The following is a 13,294-nucleotide window of genomic DNA, read 5'->3' on the forward strand; positions in this document are numbered from 1 at the left end:
GGTTTGGAGTGTGAAGGCATAATGTGTTGTACGTACGTGAAGTTCTCCGTATTATAAATACAAGTGTTGATTGTTGTTTTGGTGTTGTTATATAACTTCACTTCAGAGTCGTTCGTAATTTAAAGTTTGTAGGTACATACATAGTTGACCCATTCATGAATTGGGAATGGCAAACCTTGCAGCTTGTGTTTACCTTTGATCGATATGAAATCCACATTTCTAGCTTTGATGAATAATTGTTTCTTCTGAAGTATGCGTACAACAGTCTTCAAATGCTGGACATGTTCGTCAAGTGATTGGCTGAATATTAGCAGGAGCATCTGTAACTCTTTCGTTTACCAGCCTTCTTAACACATACTTCTAATCCATCTCGGCAAAAAACAAACTTATTTCCCATCCCACAGACTCTTTATCATTGATCATCCTGTCGGTAATTTTCTTATCAAGTTTGGCAACATTCAATGCAATGGAAAGAATTCAGGTTTACGAATATGAGACAATCATAAACATGCTAGGATTTACGCTGTTTAACCATGTTCATAATTTTCCAATTCGCTCTCTCGGCGATAACATTCTGATATGAGTAAAACGGCATAGTAAATTCATGCTTGACTCCAAATCTTCCTCAAACCTTCTGTCATTGTTGTGAATACCCCATCAGTATCAGAATGTAGGACTTTCCAAGACATATCCGAACTGCTTTTCCAACGTGTCTAAATGCACAAAGCATTGACGCATTTTTGATTTATGCTTCATCGTGTATACGGCAATGTATCTCGTGACGTTTTCGATGAATGTCACAAAGTAGCGCTCTTTCATGAACGCTGCCTCAATTTCCAAAGAATCACATGCATCTGAATGCACACACTCAAGAGGCCCGGAATTGGGCTGTGCAGAGTCACGGTTGTATCTGCAGTCTAATAGTTTAGCGCAGCGCTGTCATCGACTAATATAAATTGAAGACTCTGTCAGTCGATTCATGAAATAGCATCTCCATCGCCTCACTGTACTCATGATGAAGAGGTGCGGAAAGGTTGCATGAAGGTTGTCCGTTACATAAAAGTTACAATTTAAAGTTCAATCCTGGGGAAAAAAATATATCTAGTTATTTATTCAGATGCAGAATATGGGGTAAAGTGCAGGCTGTACAACTAGCAGAACAATAATATAATCACATATTTAACAATATCAATTTGCCTTCTGGAAGAGTTAGCCACGCTACATAGCGACACAATAAATAGCAATTAATCGAACGAGAACCCATGAATCCGAAAACCTTCAACTTATTCTTGTGGCAGCGTCTCGGGCATGCTCATAATTACAGTCACGAGCGATGTCCAGCCCAGGAACTGCTTCACCCCTTTAGCCTGCCCATTGCCTTGCTCATACTGCTCCCACGCAAACCCGGTGCGGTCCCATTCCCGGCGCACCGTGGTCACGAGATTTATTCTCAGGTTCTTGTAAGTGTCGGCTATGAGGTCCTTATCGCGCAATGGCAACTGGGGATTTAAGTAGTACTCCGTCAAGCTCTTGAGAATCATGTAGTTGATGTTGATCCATACACTGCCCCGCCAGTAGTTCTCGCCCTGCCCAAAAAATGCATCTTTCTTCGACAGACTTCGGATGCCATACGCCGACCACAGTCCTTCGGGATCTCTAATAGTATTCACAATCTGTCCAACCTTATCTGTAGGAGTAAGTCCTAACGCAAATGGGATAAGCGATACGTATCCAACATGACACTCATGTTTGCGCTCATCGTTCTCTACATCCCATCCAAGGTCACAATATGCTCCAGCCTCGTCATTCCAATGCAGGAAATCAAGGTTCCCCTTAATATCTTCAATAATTTTTTCATATCTTAAAACTTCACTGTCCGGTGCACCTACAAACTTCGCAATCTTCGACAGGGCGTTGGCCATCTCGGCAATCCACGCAACCAGGTCCACATGCATTTCAGCCGGATGTGGCGGCTGTGCTCTAGGGTAATCATCCAATCCGGACGTTAGACAGTGATTAGGCGTGCGTCCTCGCCATCGATATCCCTCCTTCCAAGAAGCCGGTCTTGGTGATGTCGAAGAATACCAACCCCTAATATCCGCACTTTGAGTCCGTCTAAACCATTCAAAATGTTTTACCAATTTGGGATACAATTCCTTCAAAGCAGTGCTAGCAAGTTCAGGCGACTTCAAATGTGCGTTTCTTATCTGATCTCGTTCCCTGTCCAAACCAAAAAATGACTGCTGTCCTAATTCTGAAAGCGGAATACCTTGTAAGGTCTCAGACAATCCGTTTTCAATTTTATCAACCAACTGTGCGATCGCAAATACAAGCGTTGGAGGATTAGCAAATGTTGGATATTGTGTTTGAAACTCGCCTGGAACCTTGCTTCTGGCTTCTAATCCAAGTATCTGTTCCCTTGCAATCCATCCATCCTCGTTTATTAAGTTAAACCAGCTCTTAATGATCTCAATCGCTAAATCTGGATCCCACTCAATAATAGGCACAAGATGAAATCCTTCGTCCCAGTAAAATCCACGTGGAAAAAATGCACGCGACGGAATCGCTGTAAACAACTCTGACGATGGTGCTTCTTCAACAGCTTCAGCTCCTCGATTTACCCAAAACTCTTCGCTTTCTTCATCATCGTATGCGGCCTCTGATCTATCAACTAATGATTTTCCATGAAAGTATCCAATACCACCTAAAAGATTGGATAACAAAGCCTTGCTAAACTCCAAATCCTTTTCTGTTGTAAATGGCTCTTGAGGAACTAAGATCTCAGCAAACCGGCTATCAAACTCTTCAACGGTCTCTTCAATAAGCGACGTGAATTTATCAACTGCATCTTCGTTAAAAAAAATAAAATTCATTGTGTAAAAATTATATGAACCTTACCCGTAAATTCCTCGTCTTCACTTTGAAAGAGCACATCAAACTCAAAAGCACCTTTGAAATTTCTTTGAACAAAATACAAATTTCCATCTTGTTCGTTATCTGAAATCTGAAATAAATGCTTGGCTTCCGGTAAATTGCCATTTCGGTATATTTCCTGTACTCCTTTAATTTGTTTATCCAAGTTTTGAACATAAAAATCTTGAGCTCGCCATAGTAGTTCAGGGTTAACAGTAAGCCCAGTTACATGTGTATTCTGAGGAGAACGACTAAATGAAATTACATGATCTTCATCAGGACCTCTATTCGTGTCAGGCCCTCTAGTAATTTTAATCCTGAAGTTTCCCAAGTTGGCGTTATATCCTTTTAATACAACGTCTTCATCGTATCCTTTCGTGCTGTACTGGTTTAATCTCTTGCTAGATGATAACCCACCAACTCCGTAGTAAAATACGATCGCAGTGTGGGTATCGGGTCCTCCGGTAGGAACTCCTTTGACTCTGACCGCCCAGTTTGGTCCATCTTTAACAAATTCAGTAGTTATATCGACATTATGAGTGCTATCGTGAATAACTTGTCTTCCTCCTATTCTTGGATCATATATCTCCCAGTTGAAGCCTTTAATATCATCACCTTGTTCACAGGAATGACGCATTTGATTGACTCGCGAATAATCATCAACATTGTACCAGATCAGTCCAGAAAGAAATGAATCAGGAAATCCGCGAGGACGAACACCAAAGTAAAGATTTGGCCGGTACGGACCCCATTTTAACGACGAATTGGAAGACCGTGCATGCTCTTGCAAAAGAGCCTTAACCGAATCATCTATCTTGTCGAGCTCAATGGTATCATCAGCAAAGTCATCAGCACAGCAAGCAGTCACTGCAAATAAAATAATTGCAAAAAGTAACGGAGAAAAATCTGCAATTTTTGCCATTGTTGCTTTACCTCTACGTTAAGTTAGCTATTCCGCAAATATCTGTAGACACCTATTCCAATTACAACGTGCACCATCGGTAACACCATGATACCTCCTCAATTATAGTGTAATTTTTTAAAAATTCTACTTTTTTATCCGACCAAACATGACTCGCTCATACAGCTGTGAGATTCTTCTAAAGACACCCTGGGCAATGCCAGTTCGATCAAGGCAGGTTGTAAAGCAGAAGCCAACCCAAAATTGCAGTGCGGCTTGTCATGCAGTTTTATATATGTCTAACCGTAATTTAAATGAACATCCTCAAACAGATTCAACAATAGAAGTTCATACAGTACAAGATATAAGTCCTAACGTCATTTGGCGTGTTAGTTACAATGGACTATGTCCATGAAGTTTCCACCACAACTACTTCAGAATTAACAGATCTTGGAGCCGGAACAGATGATAACCGCGAGCGTGAAGACAGTTTGGATCCGGAATTTCAAATTGACGATGAAGTTGACCATACAATTGCCAACGAATACTCAACAGCACATGAATATTTGCTAAGTGGATTTGAAGATGACTACTACGATGTTACTTATCGACTTGATCCTGATATCCTGGTAGATCGGGTCATTGACCAGGACCGGTTTGTAAACAATTTCGAGTTTACAAATTCCATTCATACCTCTACTGCGTCGATACACTCAATGCCAAGCCTACAGCTTTCTCAAACTCGGGTTATGGTAGATGTAGAAAGTATAGGACGGCAACGCATTTCAATACAGAATGCAGAAACATGGAGAAACAATCTAGCAGGCATTTCTCGCCAACGTTTGATGTTTATAGCAGATGGACAGGTATGTATGTACATTATGATTCAGCTGGATGCCAATGGTGTCTGATTTGATACTAATGACTTTAGAATATTAAAATATATCAAACGGTGTCGATAAATCGTCCAGAACTCAGATACCTCGCTCAGATCATCCCTCCTATTCCGTCACCGCCTACCACAGCTCAACTCTTGGGAGCGAATAATCCATTAAACGTAGGTTCAATAAATCAATTAAAAGTTGGAACTATTGGCGGCGAAGAGTTCGTTGCCGTTCTTACTGATGCTGGGCAAGCTATTGTGTACTCGATTGCGGCAATCATGTTTGACTATCAGCGCACAGGAATTGTTGATACGTTTAAACTCGCTAAGCCCGATTATATATTTCAAGTTGAACAATCTGCTTGGGGCATTGATTTTCACGATGAGGAAAAACTGATTGCCATATCCGACAATTCAAGATCAATTTCGATATTTAAAATAGGCTTTACAGAAAAACATTATTGCACCTCGACAGAAACATTTTATTCGCAGGAATTCAAACGTGTGATTGTGAACGCACATGATAATAATATTCCGTGCATTTCATTTACGGAGTTACCATATAGTTCTAAAAAGCAAGCAGAGCGTAAAATAATTGCCATTCTCAGTGTCTCTATTGATGGTGACTTCAAGGTTTGGGATCTTCAAACATTGCAATTTATTACCGGTGGTGGATTGAGGGGTAAGAAAGGGTGGTCATGTCTTCCTCTTTTTAAGAACTATTTTGTTGATGTTGAGTCCACAACTCAGATTACCGGAGTTGAATCTTGTGATAAGTTCCCAACTATTCATCAAACATATTCTCGATCAGACTCAGTTATGCGGGCCGGCCGGCCCATAGTAGTATCTTATCCTGTGAAGTCGCGCAACAAATGCATGACTGTTATTAAGCATTCTTTACGGGGATCAAGAGCTTTGTCCTTCCAATTAGCGGTGCCTTTATTTTATATTGAGTCGCGTATTAATCCGATCGGAGTATCAAGATCACCAGATTCAGATAATATGTCTGCACCAGAATTGACAAGCAAGAAAAAGATGGTGCCTAAAATTTCAAAGCAAGAGATGTCCGAATTTGATCTTAAAAATTTTGTCTTTTTACACACTTCTTTATACCAAGCCCGACTTATTGGGTTCAATGAGCGCTTACCACATACCGAGAGCATTTGCCCCGCAGTATTTGGTAATCGAAGACCGCTAGAACGATTCACAGGTTTCCCTGATCGTCTAAACATGTCGTTACTAATCAAGGAATTTTCATGCATAATTATCGCAAGCCAGGATGGTTCGGTATCAGTGTTCAAACTTTGCAAATTTCAAGATCAAATTGGCTTAAAGCAAGAATACGTTATTTCTGCTCGACCAACCACATCTGAAACTAGTTCGCTTCTTGGAATGGCAATGGCACCTTTCACTAATGAGTCTGGTGAAATGATCAGCCGATTCATTCTTTTCTTGGTGTTTGGGGATGGTGCTGTTACGACATATGTGATCAGACGTCATAAATATGAAGGGCTTGAAAATTTAATGTTAAATGACGAGATTATAATTTAAAAGCAAAGTAATTGTATATATCAAGACTGTATATTTTTTATTTGGAATGTGGCGTTTTTTTTTTTTTTTTATTTTACTAGGGCTGACTTAATTAGTTATAAGTACATGGTTTTATGCTTAGGCTAAAATAAATTACTGAATATCATGATTGCGACCGATTAATAATATATATTAACGAAGTATAATTGACCCAGGTCCAATAAAACAGTTGAAAATAAATCGTCAGAAATAAATAACAGAGAAAAATTAACGATATGTCGGCCATGATTTTGAGCCGAAGTAGTAAAGCTATTTACTAACAGATTGCGAGTCATAATTTTTAGAAAATTAAACTTCAAAGTTACCCAGTAAATAAATCATCACCTCCTTCGTTTTTCCTAATTGACTTTTGCAATTCCAATGCAGCATAAATTTCATGATCAAAATCTGTACTTTTCGTATTCTTCAGGTTATCAATTATAATCTTGGATCGAAACCGATCGCGTTCTGTCATGTGGTCAAGACGAGAAGTCACGCTAAATGCAAATTTCAAGCGAGCTAGATCATATTTTGACGTAGGATCAGTAACCTTGATTAAATCTGCACGCTTAAAATCAAGAAATTTGCTCAGACCCTGAAGAATAGAACTTGAGCGTTCGTCAAGATACATAGTGTTTTCCATTCTACGAAGGCCTGACTGAGAACCATTACATGATTTAGTCGTGATTGTGTCATGTCGGCAATGAAAAACACTTCTGAAACTCTCAATCCCGATATATAATTCATTATCCTGCTCTGTAGATTCAAGTAGAAAACAAGTCGAGCCTTTGCCAACAATATGTTGAGACCGAGTTATTACTTGCAATAACCTGTATTCATTTTTCATGTCCAACAATTGCGAGCAAAAATAAACGTGACCGTTAGAAGTAATATCCATGTCGTAACCTAGCGTTACATCATCCATAGTAGCGTACCCTATCATGATTTTGCACAAAAGTTCTATATTTTCTGTAATATTAATATAAGCGCTTATGAACACACCAACACGCGTAAATATCGCGCATCGATATGTGTCGCCATATATTATAAATGCGTGGACATAATGGCGATTGAATTGATCATGAAAAATTTGTGTTGCAATTGAGCTGAGTAATATTAAAGAATGACCGTCAAAATTATTACCACCGCTTTCGTAGTCTGAACAAATACTTCGGACAACTCCGATCACACAGACATCCATAAAATTAGAAAATTGTGAACCGAATGAACACCTTCGTAGGTACAAAGGTGCAATGAATTCGTTTGCAGATGCATCTGTACAGAGCAGATGAGGAATTGAAACAGCATGTGGTAAATAATGAATGGCATCTCCAGGATTAAGAATATTGTTAAGTCCCATGATATTCTCGACAATTTCTAAAGCAGTCGCGTGCTTATGCCAACCTTCAATACCGGTAAATGGATATAACTGCGGCATCATAGTCTTTTCAAGCGCAAGATCGCACTCGCATAATCTATCATCAGGACAATATATTGCATGGTTCCAAAACACCTCAGATATTAAATTCGAAAATAATTTTTCAAACCCTTCGACCTGCGAGTAAACGCATTGCGCCATTGAGTGATCACAGCCAAGAATGACTTCAATACTCTCCAGCTGTGAAATTCGTGTAGGCTCAAGCTCTTGATATCTCATGCTCTGCTTTCTTGCTAAAAGAGTAAGCTTTACAAATTTCGCATTCTTTTCAAACTCAGATTCTACTAATACTGGATGATCAATTACTTCCTTTTCGACAGCTTCTGTAAAATCAGCTATAGCGTTGACAATCTGAGCGCGTTCTTTTTTTTTGTAAAGATCAACCATTAATTTAAATCCAGTTAACCCCACCAATGTTAATTGACCGTTTCTTTGTAACAGACTAATATCTTTCGTCAATTTATTAGAAACTCGTGTTATCATTTTCTCCGAATTTTCTGGAATTGGTCCCAAAAAACAGTAAGAAGTTATTGTGGAATAAGTAGCCGTGAGTACCCTGATGGCAGCTGTTTTATTAATTAACTTTGTTTTAACATACTCGTTCGACGCTTACCATCTTGTCTTTCAGTGCTGTATAAGTTACAAGCAAAATCATGAATCATTTCAAAATTCAGCAAAAAACTATTAGTGAAAGACTTTTCTTTGGCAAAATAATTAGTCAAGTGCATTTTTTATTATTTGTTGGAGAGAATCTTATGGTAAGGTATTGATTAGAACTAATTTAACTTAACGCAGTGGAACAGGTATATAGCAGATTGAACTTGGTATTAAGTCATTAAAACAACAAGGATTTGGATATTTTTTTTGTTTCATTTTTCGTTAAACAATTTTCTATGATTTAAAAATGATCTGCATAATATTTGCCGTTGGGCGGTCATGGGTAAAGGAGAACAAGGGAAATTTACGTTGGTTTTTTAAATAACCCCAACCGGATGAGCAGAACTGTTAAATTGTCACCGCGAAACAAAATAGAACTATTACAGAAATAATTACAACAAACACTCAATTAAATGCCTATAATGATCCTAATTAAAAAAAAAAAACTGAACCCATAATATACTAAGTTTACACTAAAGTAAATAGGGGTGGACACGAATACGGTACAGTCAACTTTTTTCTTTATTCGTATAGTTATCGTAAAATTTTAGGCTTATTCGTATCGTAATCGTATAGTATACGGTTTATTAGTTAGTACATATTCGCGTATTGTGTCCACCCCTAAAAGTAAATGCTTAATTCATATACTGCATTCCTTTGCGTGTCTTAATAGCATCAGAATCCCTCTGCTTGAAGTGGTGCATTGTAAAACGCGGTATCAAAAAGTAAGCGACATGGTATATGACAGTGCCAAGGCCAGGCTGATGAAAGTTTACGAGGGTGTCAATCCTCGGCTCATATGTGAACATTAATCAAAAATCAAATGCCAAAGAGACTACGCCAGTTTTGAAGAAAATTGAGTTCCAGATATTTACGCACGGTCATGAAGGCCAGAATAAATAAAGATCATCGTCACTATCGAACTAAACCACTTCTGAGGACAGTATTGTGAAACGTACCATACATACCTTGTCCTAAAACACGGCATAATTTTCGAAGTCAAAAAAACTGACGTAGACATGCGTCAATTTTACGGAAACTGCACATCAACCATGTACTTTTCATTTAGAATGAAATATCCAACATCTGAAAACACACTTTGCTACTGTTTAGCACTGTCTTCGATTTGAGACAAAAACTTCAATAGACCTAAATTAATTCGACTCCGAACGTTGTAAGTCGTAACACCAGTAATAATGCACATTTGTATTAAATCTTTAGAGGCAGCGAGTTCTTCAAGCATCCGAGATCGTGCCCTGGCTAATGAACGCTCATACCAATACAAGGAAATACCTACTTCAATACAAGGAAATACCTACTAATTAGTTAACAAGCTTATTTTACAAGTTTTTATATTGTCTTATATTTTTAAAACTAAATATGCTGATAAGTGCGTCAGCAAGATGCTAATATTACATGATATATTTTAATCAAATTAATTAAACCACAAAGCTGTAAGTGTTACAATGTAGACAACAAACCGGGGGGTTCTGATCAGTTGTTTGAATACTGTACACAATCTATTCCTTATTTACCTCCATTTTCTTTCCTTTTTATAGTATGACGAATTTGAATCGTAGCCTAGAAATGATTTTCTTCCAATACTCCATTGGTAATACTCATCACGTATATATGATCTGTATTGTGATGTGTCTTTAATGTAAAACCATTTCACGATGCCCCAATCTAATATATAGTCCAATAAACCGATTTCACGTATAGTTGCAGTGACTAGTAGCCATCCACTTCCAAGAACAACACCAACCACAGCGCCGACAAGTACTTGTTTTACTGAATGATAGTATAGATAAATGCTAATATTATATTAGAACAATTAAACCCAACCAATTAAACGATCCTTACCGAGAATAACAAACAAGGCCAGAAAGGGTCAAAAGAAATATCAATCGCAATAGCCGTTTTCGCCTAGAAAAATGACGGGCCCTGTTTATTGTTAACTCGCGGGTCAAATGCAAGAGACCTCAAAAAAATCACTATACCTGAAATACATCCATAAAGTAACATAAGTTGTGAAAAATGCCATAAATTGAGCATGAGCCGACGGCATTCCGTATCCAAGCTCGTTCGCTATGCCATGCTGCTCATCTTTATTATTAAACGTTAGCAGCTCATCTACACATCAAATCAGAAATAAAACATACAGCTAGGTCGTTCTTCCTTAAATAATTGTTTTAAAATGAGATTTGCAATTTCTGATAGAACTTGACCGCCAAGTAGCATAATTGTCTCCGCTTCTCGGCGGGATATGATCAGGGTGCCGTACATCACGCACATGGCCTGAGGTACGAGTGAAATATATGCCTGGCATTGAGAAAACAAATCGTCAGGATCATAGTGAACGTGCGTAAAAGCAAGTGACGATAGGTTGACGGGGCTACTCTCGGAATTTGCAAGGTCGCCGAGCGCAGATAAAGTGGTCGACATCAAGGGATATTTAGACCTTGCAAATAAAACAAATAGGATGTAAATTAAGATACAGCGGCCACCAGGCCACGTCTGGCCACTTTTTTGAGTCAAAGACCGAATAGAGATTGGGTGAATATGAAATATTGATCTTTCTCGAGAAATTAACTTTTTAAAGTTTCAATAAGATCTACTGACAAGCTGAGTTTGCCACGTCAACACAAATATATCCGCAGCCAATTAAATCGCCATATAATTTTATTCTGAATACTGAATGTAATGCAGATCACTACTCCGCGGGCCACTTTTCCTGCCATCCCTGGAAGATTCTTACGGCGACTTCTAACTACATCGCATACATTTTATTGTGGCTGATACAGACCTTTATCAGATGTATCTAGACCTTGGTTATAAGTTCACCTGCCCGAGCTTACGTTGGTAGAGGCCACATGGAAGCATCGACCGTTGGAACAGAAGGTTAATACTTTCATAAGAATGTTGGTGTCGAGACACCCGAGGAATTTGTCGAATCTGTACAAGACGAAGGAACTGAAATGTTTTTTGCATCATTCAGGACGAATTTGTACATTTACCGGCCAATTTCCGGTTAGTCTATGCCGATGTGGTTGAAATATTTTCAGAAGAGGAATCGCATCACACAGGTACAAGCCACTGTCCACACATGCACACTCATCACTGAATCGTTGGCAGCACGGATTGTCACTGGGTCCTAAATTCCGTGACATCCCAGTTTAGCTGCTTGGCCAGTACGGGGGAGACTACGTTAATATTGGCGCCTGAGTCGATCAGTGCATTAAGAATTTTATTAGAATTGACGTGTACTCTTGCCGTCAGCAGCCGGGATCCATGCGCTCCGAACAATGTCTCGAAGTGGACGCATTTCCTCCTAGAAGCGACAAATGAGCCAGCAGACCGGAGGTCAGCTCTACTGGCTCGGCTCTTTTCCCGCCGGCAGTTCTGATTTGTAGCCGCCATCTCGCGGATTCCTCCGATTCCAATACCCCGCCTTACTTCTCCGTGCCATCTCTCCCCCTGTGACATCAACTTCCTCCTGCGCTTCGTCCGCGTGTCTCTTCCTACCACTACGCATAGTCAATAGCTTGGCTTCTTCATATGCTGATTGCGCGGCGATTACCACCTCCATGAATTTCCCTTGGTCCACTGTAGGGGCCGTGGCTGCCCTGCAATAGGGTTCGAGCAATCTTCTCAAAAGCGCAGAGACTTTTGTCGCCGCGTCCAATCCCAGCATATCAGAAAGTGAACCGATTACACCCATCGCAAAATTCTTCGGGGACTGGTTGGGTTGCTGCTTGGCTTCAACAAGCTCGGTGAAGATATTGAAGTTACGGTGCCGGATGAGACATAAATGCTCCTCCAACTCGTTTGAAACTACTGGAACGTAGGTTCTCAATTTAAGTTTAAGCTGCGCTGGCTGTTCTTAGACGAGGCCCAACGTTGGCCCACCTTAGCCGCAATACATCTCTCCGCGAACTCGATTTTATGCAGGTCCACCTGATATCAGTCTCTATATTGGACCTTGTTGAAGTGTTCGGTTACACTCACCAACCAAGTGATGAACACTACTCGACTATAGCCTCCATATCGCGGAATTGCCTTGGATTCCTCGTTCATGGGTGCGGCAATCGTGGAGAAATGGCGAATAAAACGTCGATAAAAATTCATGAACTCAATAAAGATGCGGATCTATGACACAGGCCGAAAAGGAGGCGATTGTTCAGTACATACTACCTTTGGGTTTTTGTGGTATTTTCTGTCTCGGAGTTGTGACCTGAAAGATATAGTCGATCTTCTAATGGCTAAACGCGGCGCAGGACGCGTCGGGACTGCGCCGCGTCGGGAAGGACTGGACCGACCGCTTTATTGCTCGAAAACCAGGTCCTCGCACGTGTTTTTTGCACGCATGGACTATTAGAGGGCCCCACAAGAAGATCCTGACACGTTAAGCGTGTGGTTTGGGTTGATCGCCAATATGCACGCAAAGTACGGCATCGTCGACGGCGATTTTTACAACTTTCATGAAATTGGTTTATGATGTGTCAAATCCAGGAAAGGATGCTTTTACTTATTCAAAACGCATTGGCAAGTCAAATGTATTTACCTCGGCAATCGAGAATGTTTGACAGTAATTTACAGCATTGCGGCCGGTGGCCATGTGTTACTTTTCCTCTGGGTTGCGGGCCGTTCTTACCTGGCTGCCAGGTACTCCAATGGCCACATTCCAGCGGACTGGACTGTCAAAACGGCCCAAAAATGGCTGGAGCGGCCATACTACGGGTCTCGAGTGACTTGGAGGATGCTGGTACTCGACAGCCATGAGATTCATGTCAACGGAGAATTCAACGAATACTAACATTATTCCACTTTGTTTGCTGGACCATTCTTCACATCTAAGCAAGCTTCTTAAAATCAGTATTTTTTAATCCGTTGAAAAGATGGCCTATGGTAGCGAGATCTCGTTCCTTATCCG

The 13,294-nt window shown here is 40.1% G+C and overlaps 5 protein-coding genes across 5 annotated transcripts; 1 reads left to right on the plus strand and 4 right to left on the minus strand.

Annotated features, from left to right (window-relative positions):
- Positions 1-1,081: 1,081 nt before the first annotated feature.
- Positions 1,082-4,111, minus strand: V1514DRAFT_325560 (glycoside hydrolase). Its single transcript, XM_066926636.1, has 3 exons — positions 3,930-4,111; positions 2,899-3,848; positions 1,082-2,842 (listed from the first exon to the last, which is right to left on the minus strand). The coding sequence occupies exons 2-3, from the start codon at positions 3,833-3,835 to the stop codon at positions 1,284-1,286; spliced, it is 2,496 nt and encodes an 831-aa protein (XP_066785375.1). The 5' UTR covers positions 3,836-3,848; positions 3,930-4,111; the 3' UTR covers positions 1,082-1,283.
- Positions 3,981-6,403, plus strand: V1514DRAFT_289368 (CRT10-domain-containing protein). Its single transcript, XM_066925277.1, has 2 exons — positions 3,981-4,680; positions 4,746-6,403. The coding sequence occupies exons 1-2, from the start codon at positions 4,213-4,215 to the stop codon at positions 6,246-6,248; spliced, it is 1,971 nt and encodes a 656-aa protein (XP_066785376.1). The 5' UTR covers positions 3,981-4,212; the 3' UTR covers positions 6,249-6,403.
- A 34-nt stretch (positions 6,404-6,437) lies between these two features.
- Positions 6,438-8,629, minus strand: V1514DRAFT_325565 (uncharacterized protein). The gene has a single exon (XM_066926637.1). The coding sequence runs from the start codon at positions 8,185-8,187 to the stop codon at positions 6,589-6,591; it is 1,599 nt and encodes a 532-aa protein (XP_066785377.1). The 5' UTR covers positions 8,188-8,629; the 3' UTR covers positions 6,438-6,588.
- Positions 8,630-9,718: 1,089 nt separating this feature from the next.
- Positions 9,719-11,016, minus strand: V1514DRAFT_325568 (PAP2 superfamily-domain-containing protein). The gene is made up of 4 exons (XM_066926638.1): positions 10,524-11,016; positions 10,362-10,467; positions 10,225-10,305; positions 9,719-10,175 (listed from the first exon to the last, which is right to left on the minus strand). Exons 1-4 carry the CDS (start codon positions 10,804-10,806, stop codon positions 9,893-9,895), a joined length of 753 nt encoding a protein of 250 aa, XP_066785378.1. The 5' UTR covers positions 10,807-11,016; the 3' UTR covers positions 9,719-9,892.
- Positions 11,017-11,731: 715 nt separating this feature from the next.
- On the minus strand, positions 11,732-12,489 carry V1514DRAFT_318056 (uncharacterized protein; the record flags this gene model as incomplete). The annotated part of the gene is made up of 3 exons (XM_066925866.1): positions 11,732-12,238; positions 12,271-12,318; positions 12,370-12,489. The coding sequence occupies 3 exons, from the start codon at positions 12,487-12,489 to the stop codon at positions 11,732-11,734; spliced, it is 675 nt and encodes a 224-aa protein (XP_066785379.1).
- Positions 12,490-13,294: the final 805 nt, after the last annotated feature.

This window comes from Lipomyces japonicus (assembly GCF_038497905.1).
Source record: "Lipomyces japonicus strain CBS 7319 unplaced genomic scaffold V1514scaffold_5, whole genome shotgun sequence".
Taxonomy (NCBI): Eukaryota; Fungi; Ascomycota; class Lipomycetes; order Lipomycetales; family Lipomycetaceae; genus Lipomyces; species Lipomyces japonicus.

What these genes read in the sequence shown, in the direction of transcription:
- V1514DRAFT_325560 (XM_066926636.1), bottom strand. Translation starts at nt 3,835, where the DNA reads ATGGCAAAAATTGCAGATTTTTCTCCGTTACTTTTTGCAATTATTTTA. An exon ending in TGAAGACGAGGAATTTACGG is followed by an intron (nt 2,843 to 2,898) that starts GTAAGGTTCATA and finishes ACGAAGATGCAG; the next exon opens with TTGATAAATTCACGTCGCTT.
- V1514DRAFT_289368 (XM_066925277.1), top strand. Translation starts at nt 4,213, where the DNA reads ATGGACTATGTCCATGAAGTTTCCACCACAACTACTTCAGAATTAACA. An exon ending in TGTTTATAGCAGATGGACAG is followed by an intron (nt 4,681 to 4,745) that starts GTATGTATGTAC and finishes TAATGACTTTAG; the next exon opens with AATATTAAAATATATCAAAC.
- V1514DRAFT_325565 (XM_066926637.1), bottom strand. Translation starts at nt 8,187, where the DNA reads ATGATAACACGAGTTTCTAATAAATTGACGAAAGATATTAGTCTGTTA.
- V1514DRAFT_325568 (XM_066926638.1), bottom strand. Translation starts at nt 10,806, where the DNA reads ATGTCGACCACTTTATCTGCGCTCGGCGACCTTGCAAATTCCGAGAGT. An exon ending in TAAGGAAGAACGACCTAGCT is followed by an intron (nt 10,468 to 10,523) that starts GTATGTTTTATT and finishes TTAATAATAAAG; the next exon opens with ATGAGCAGCATGGCATAGCG. An exon ending in GGCCTTGTTTGTTATTCTCG is followed by an intron (nt 10,176 to 10,224) that starts GTAAGGATCGTT and finishes ATATAATATTAG; the next exon opens with CATTTATCTATACTATCATT.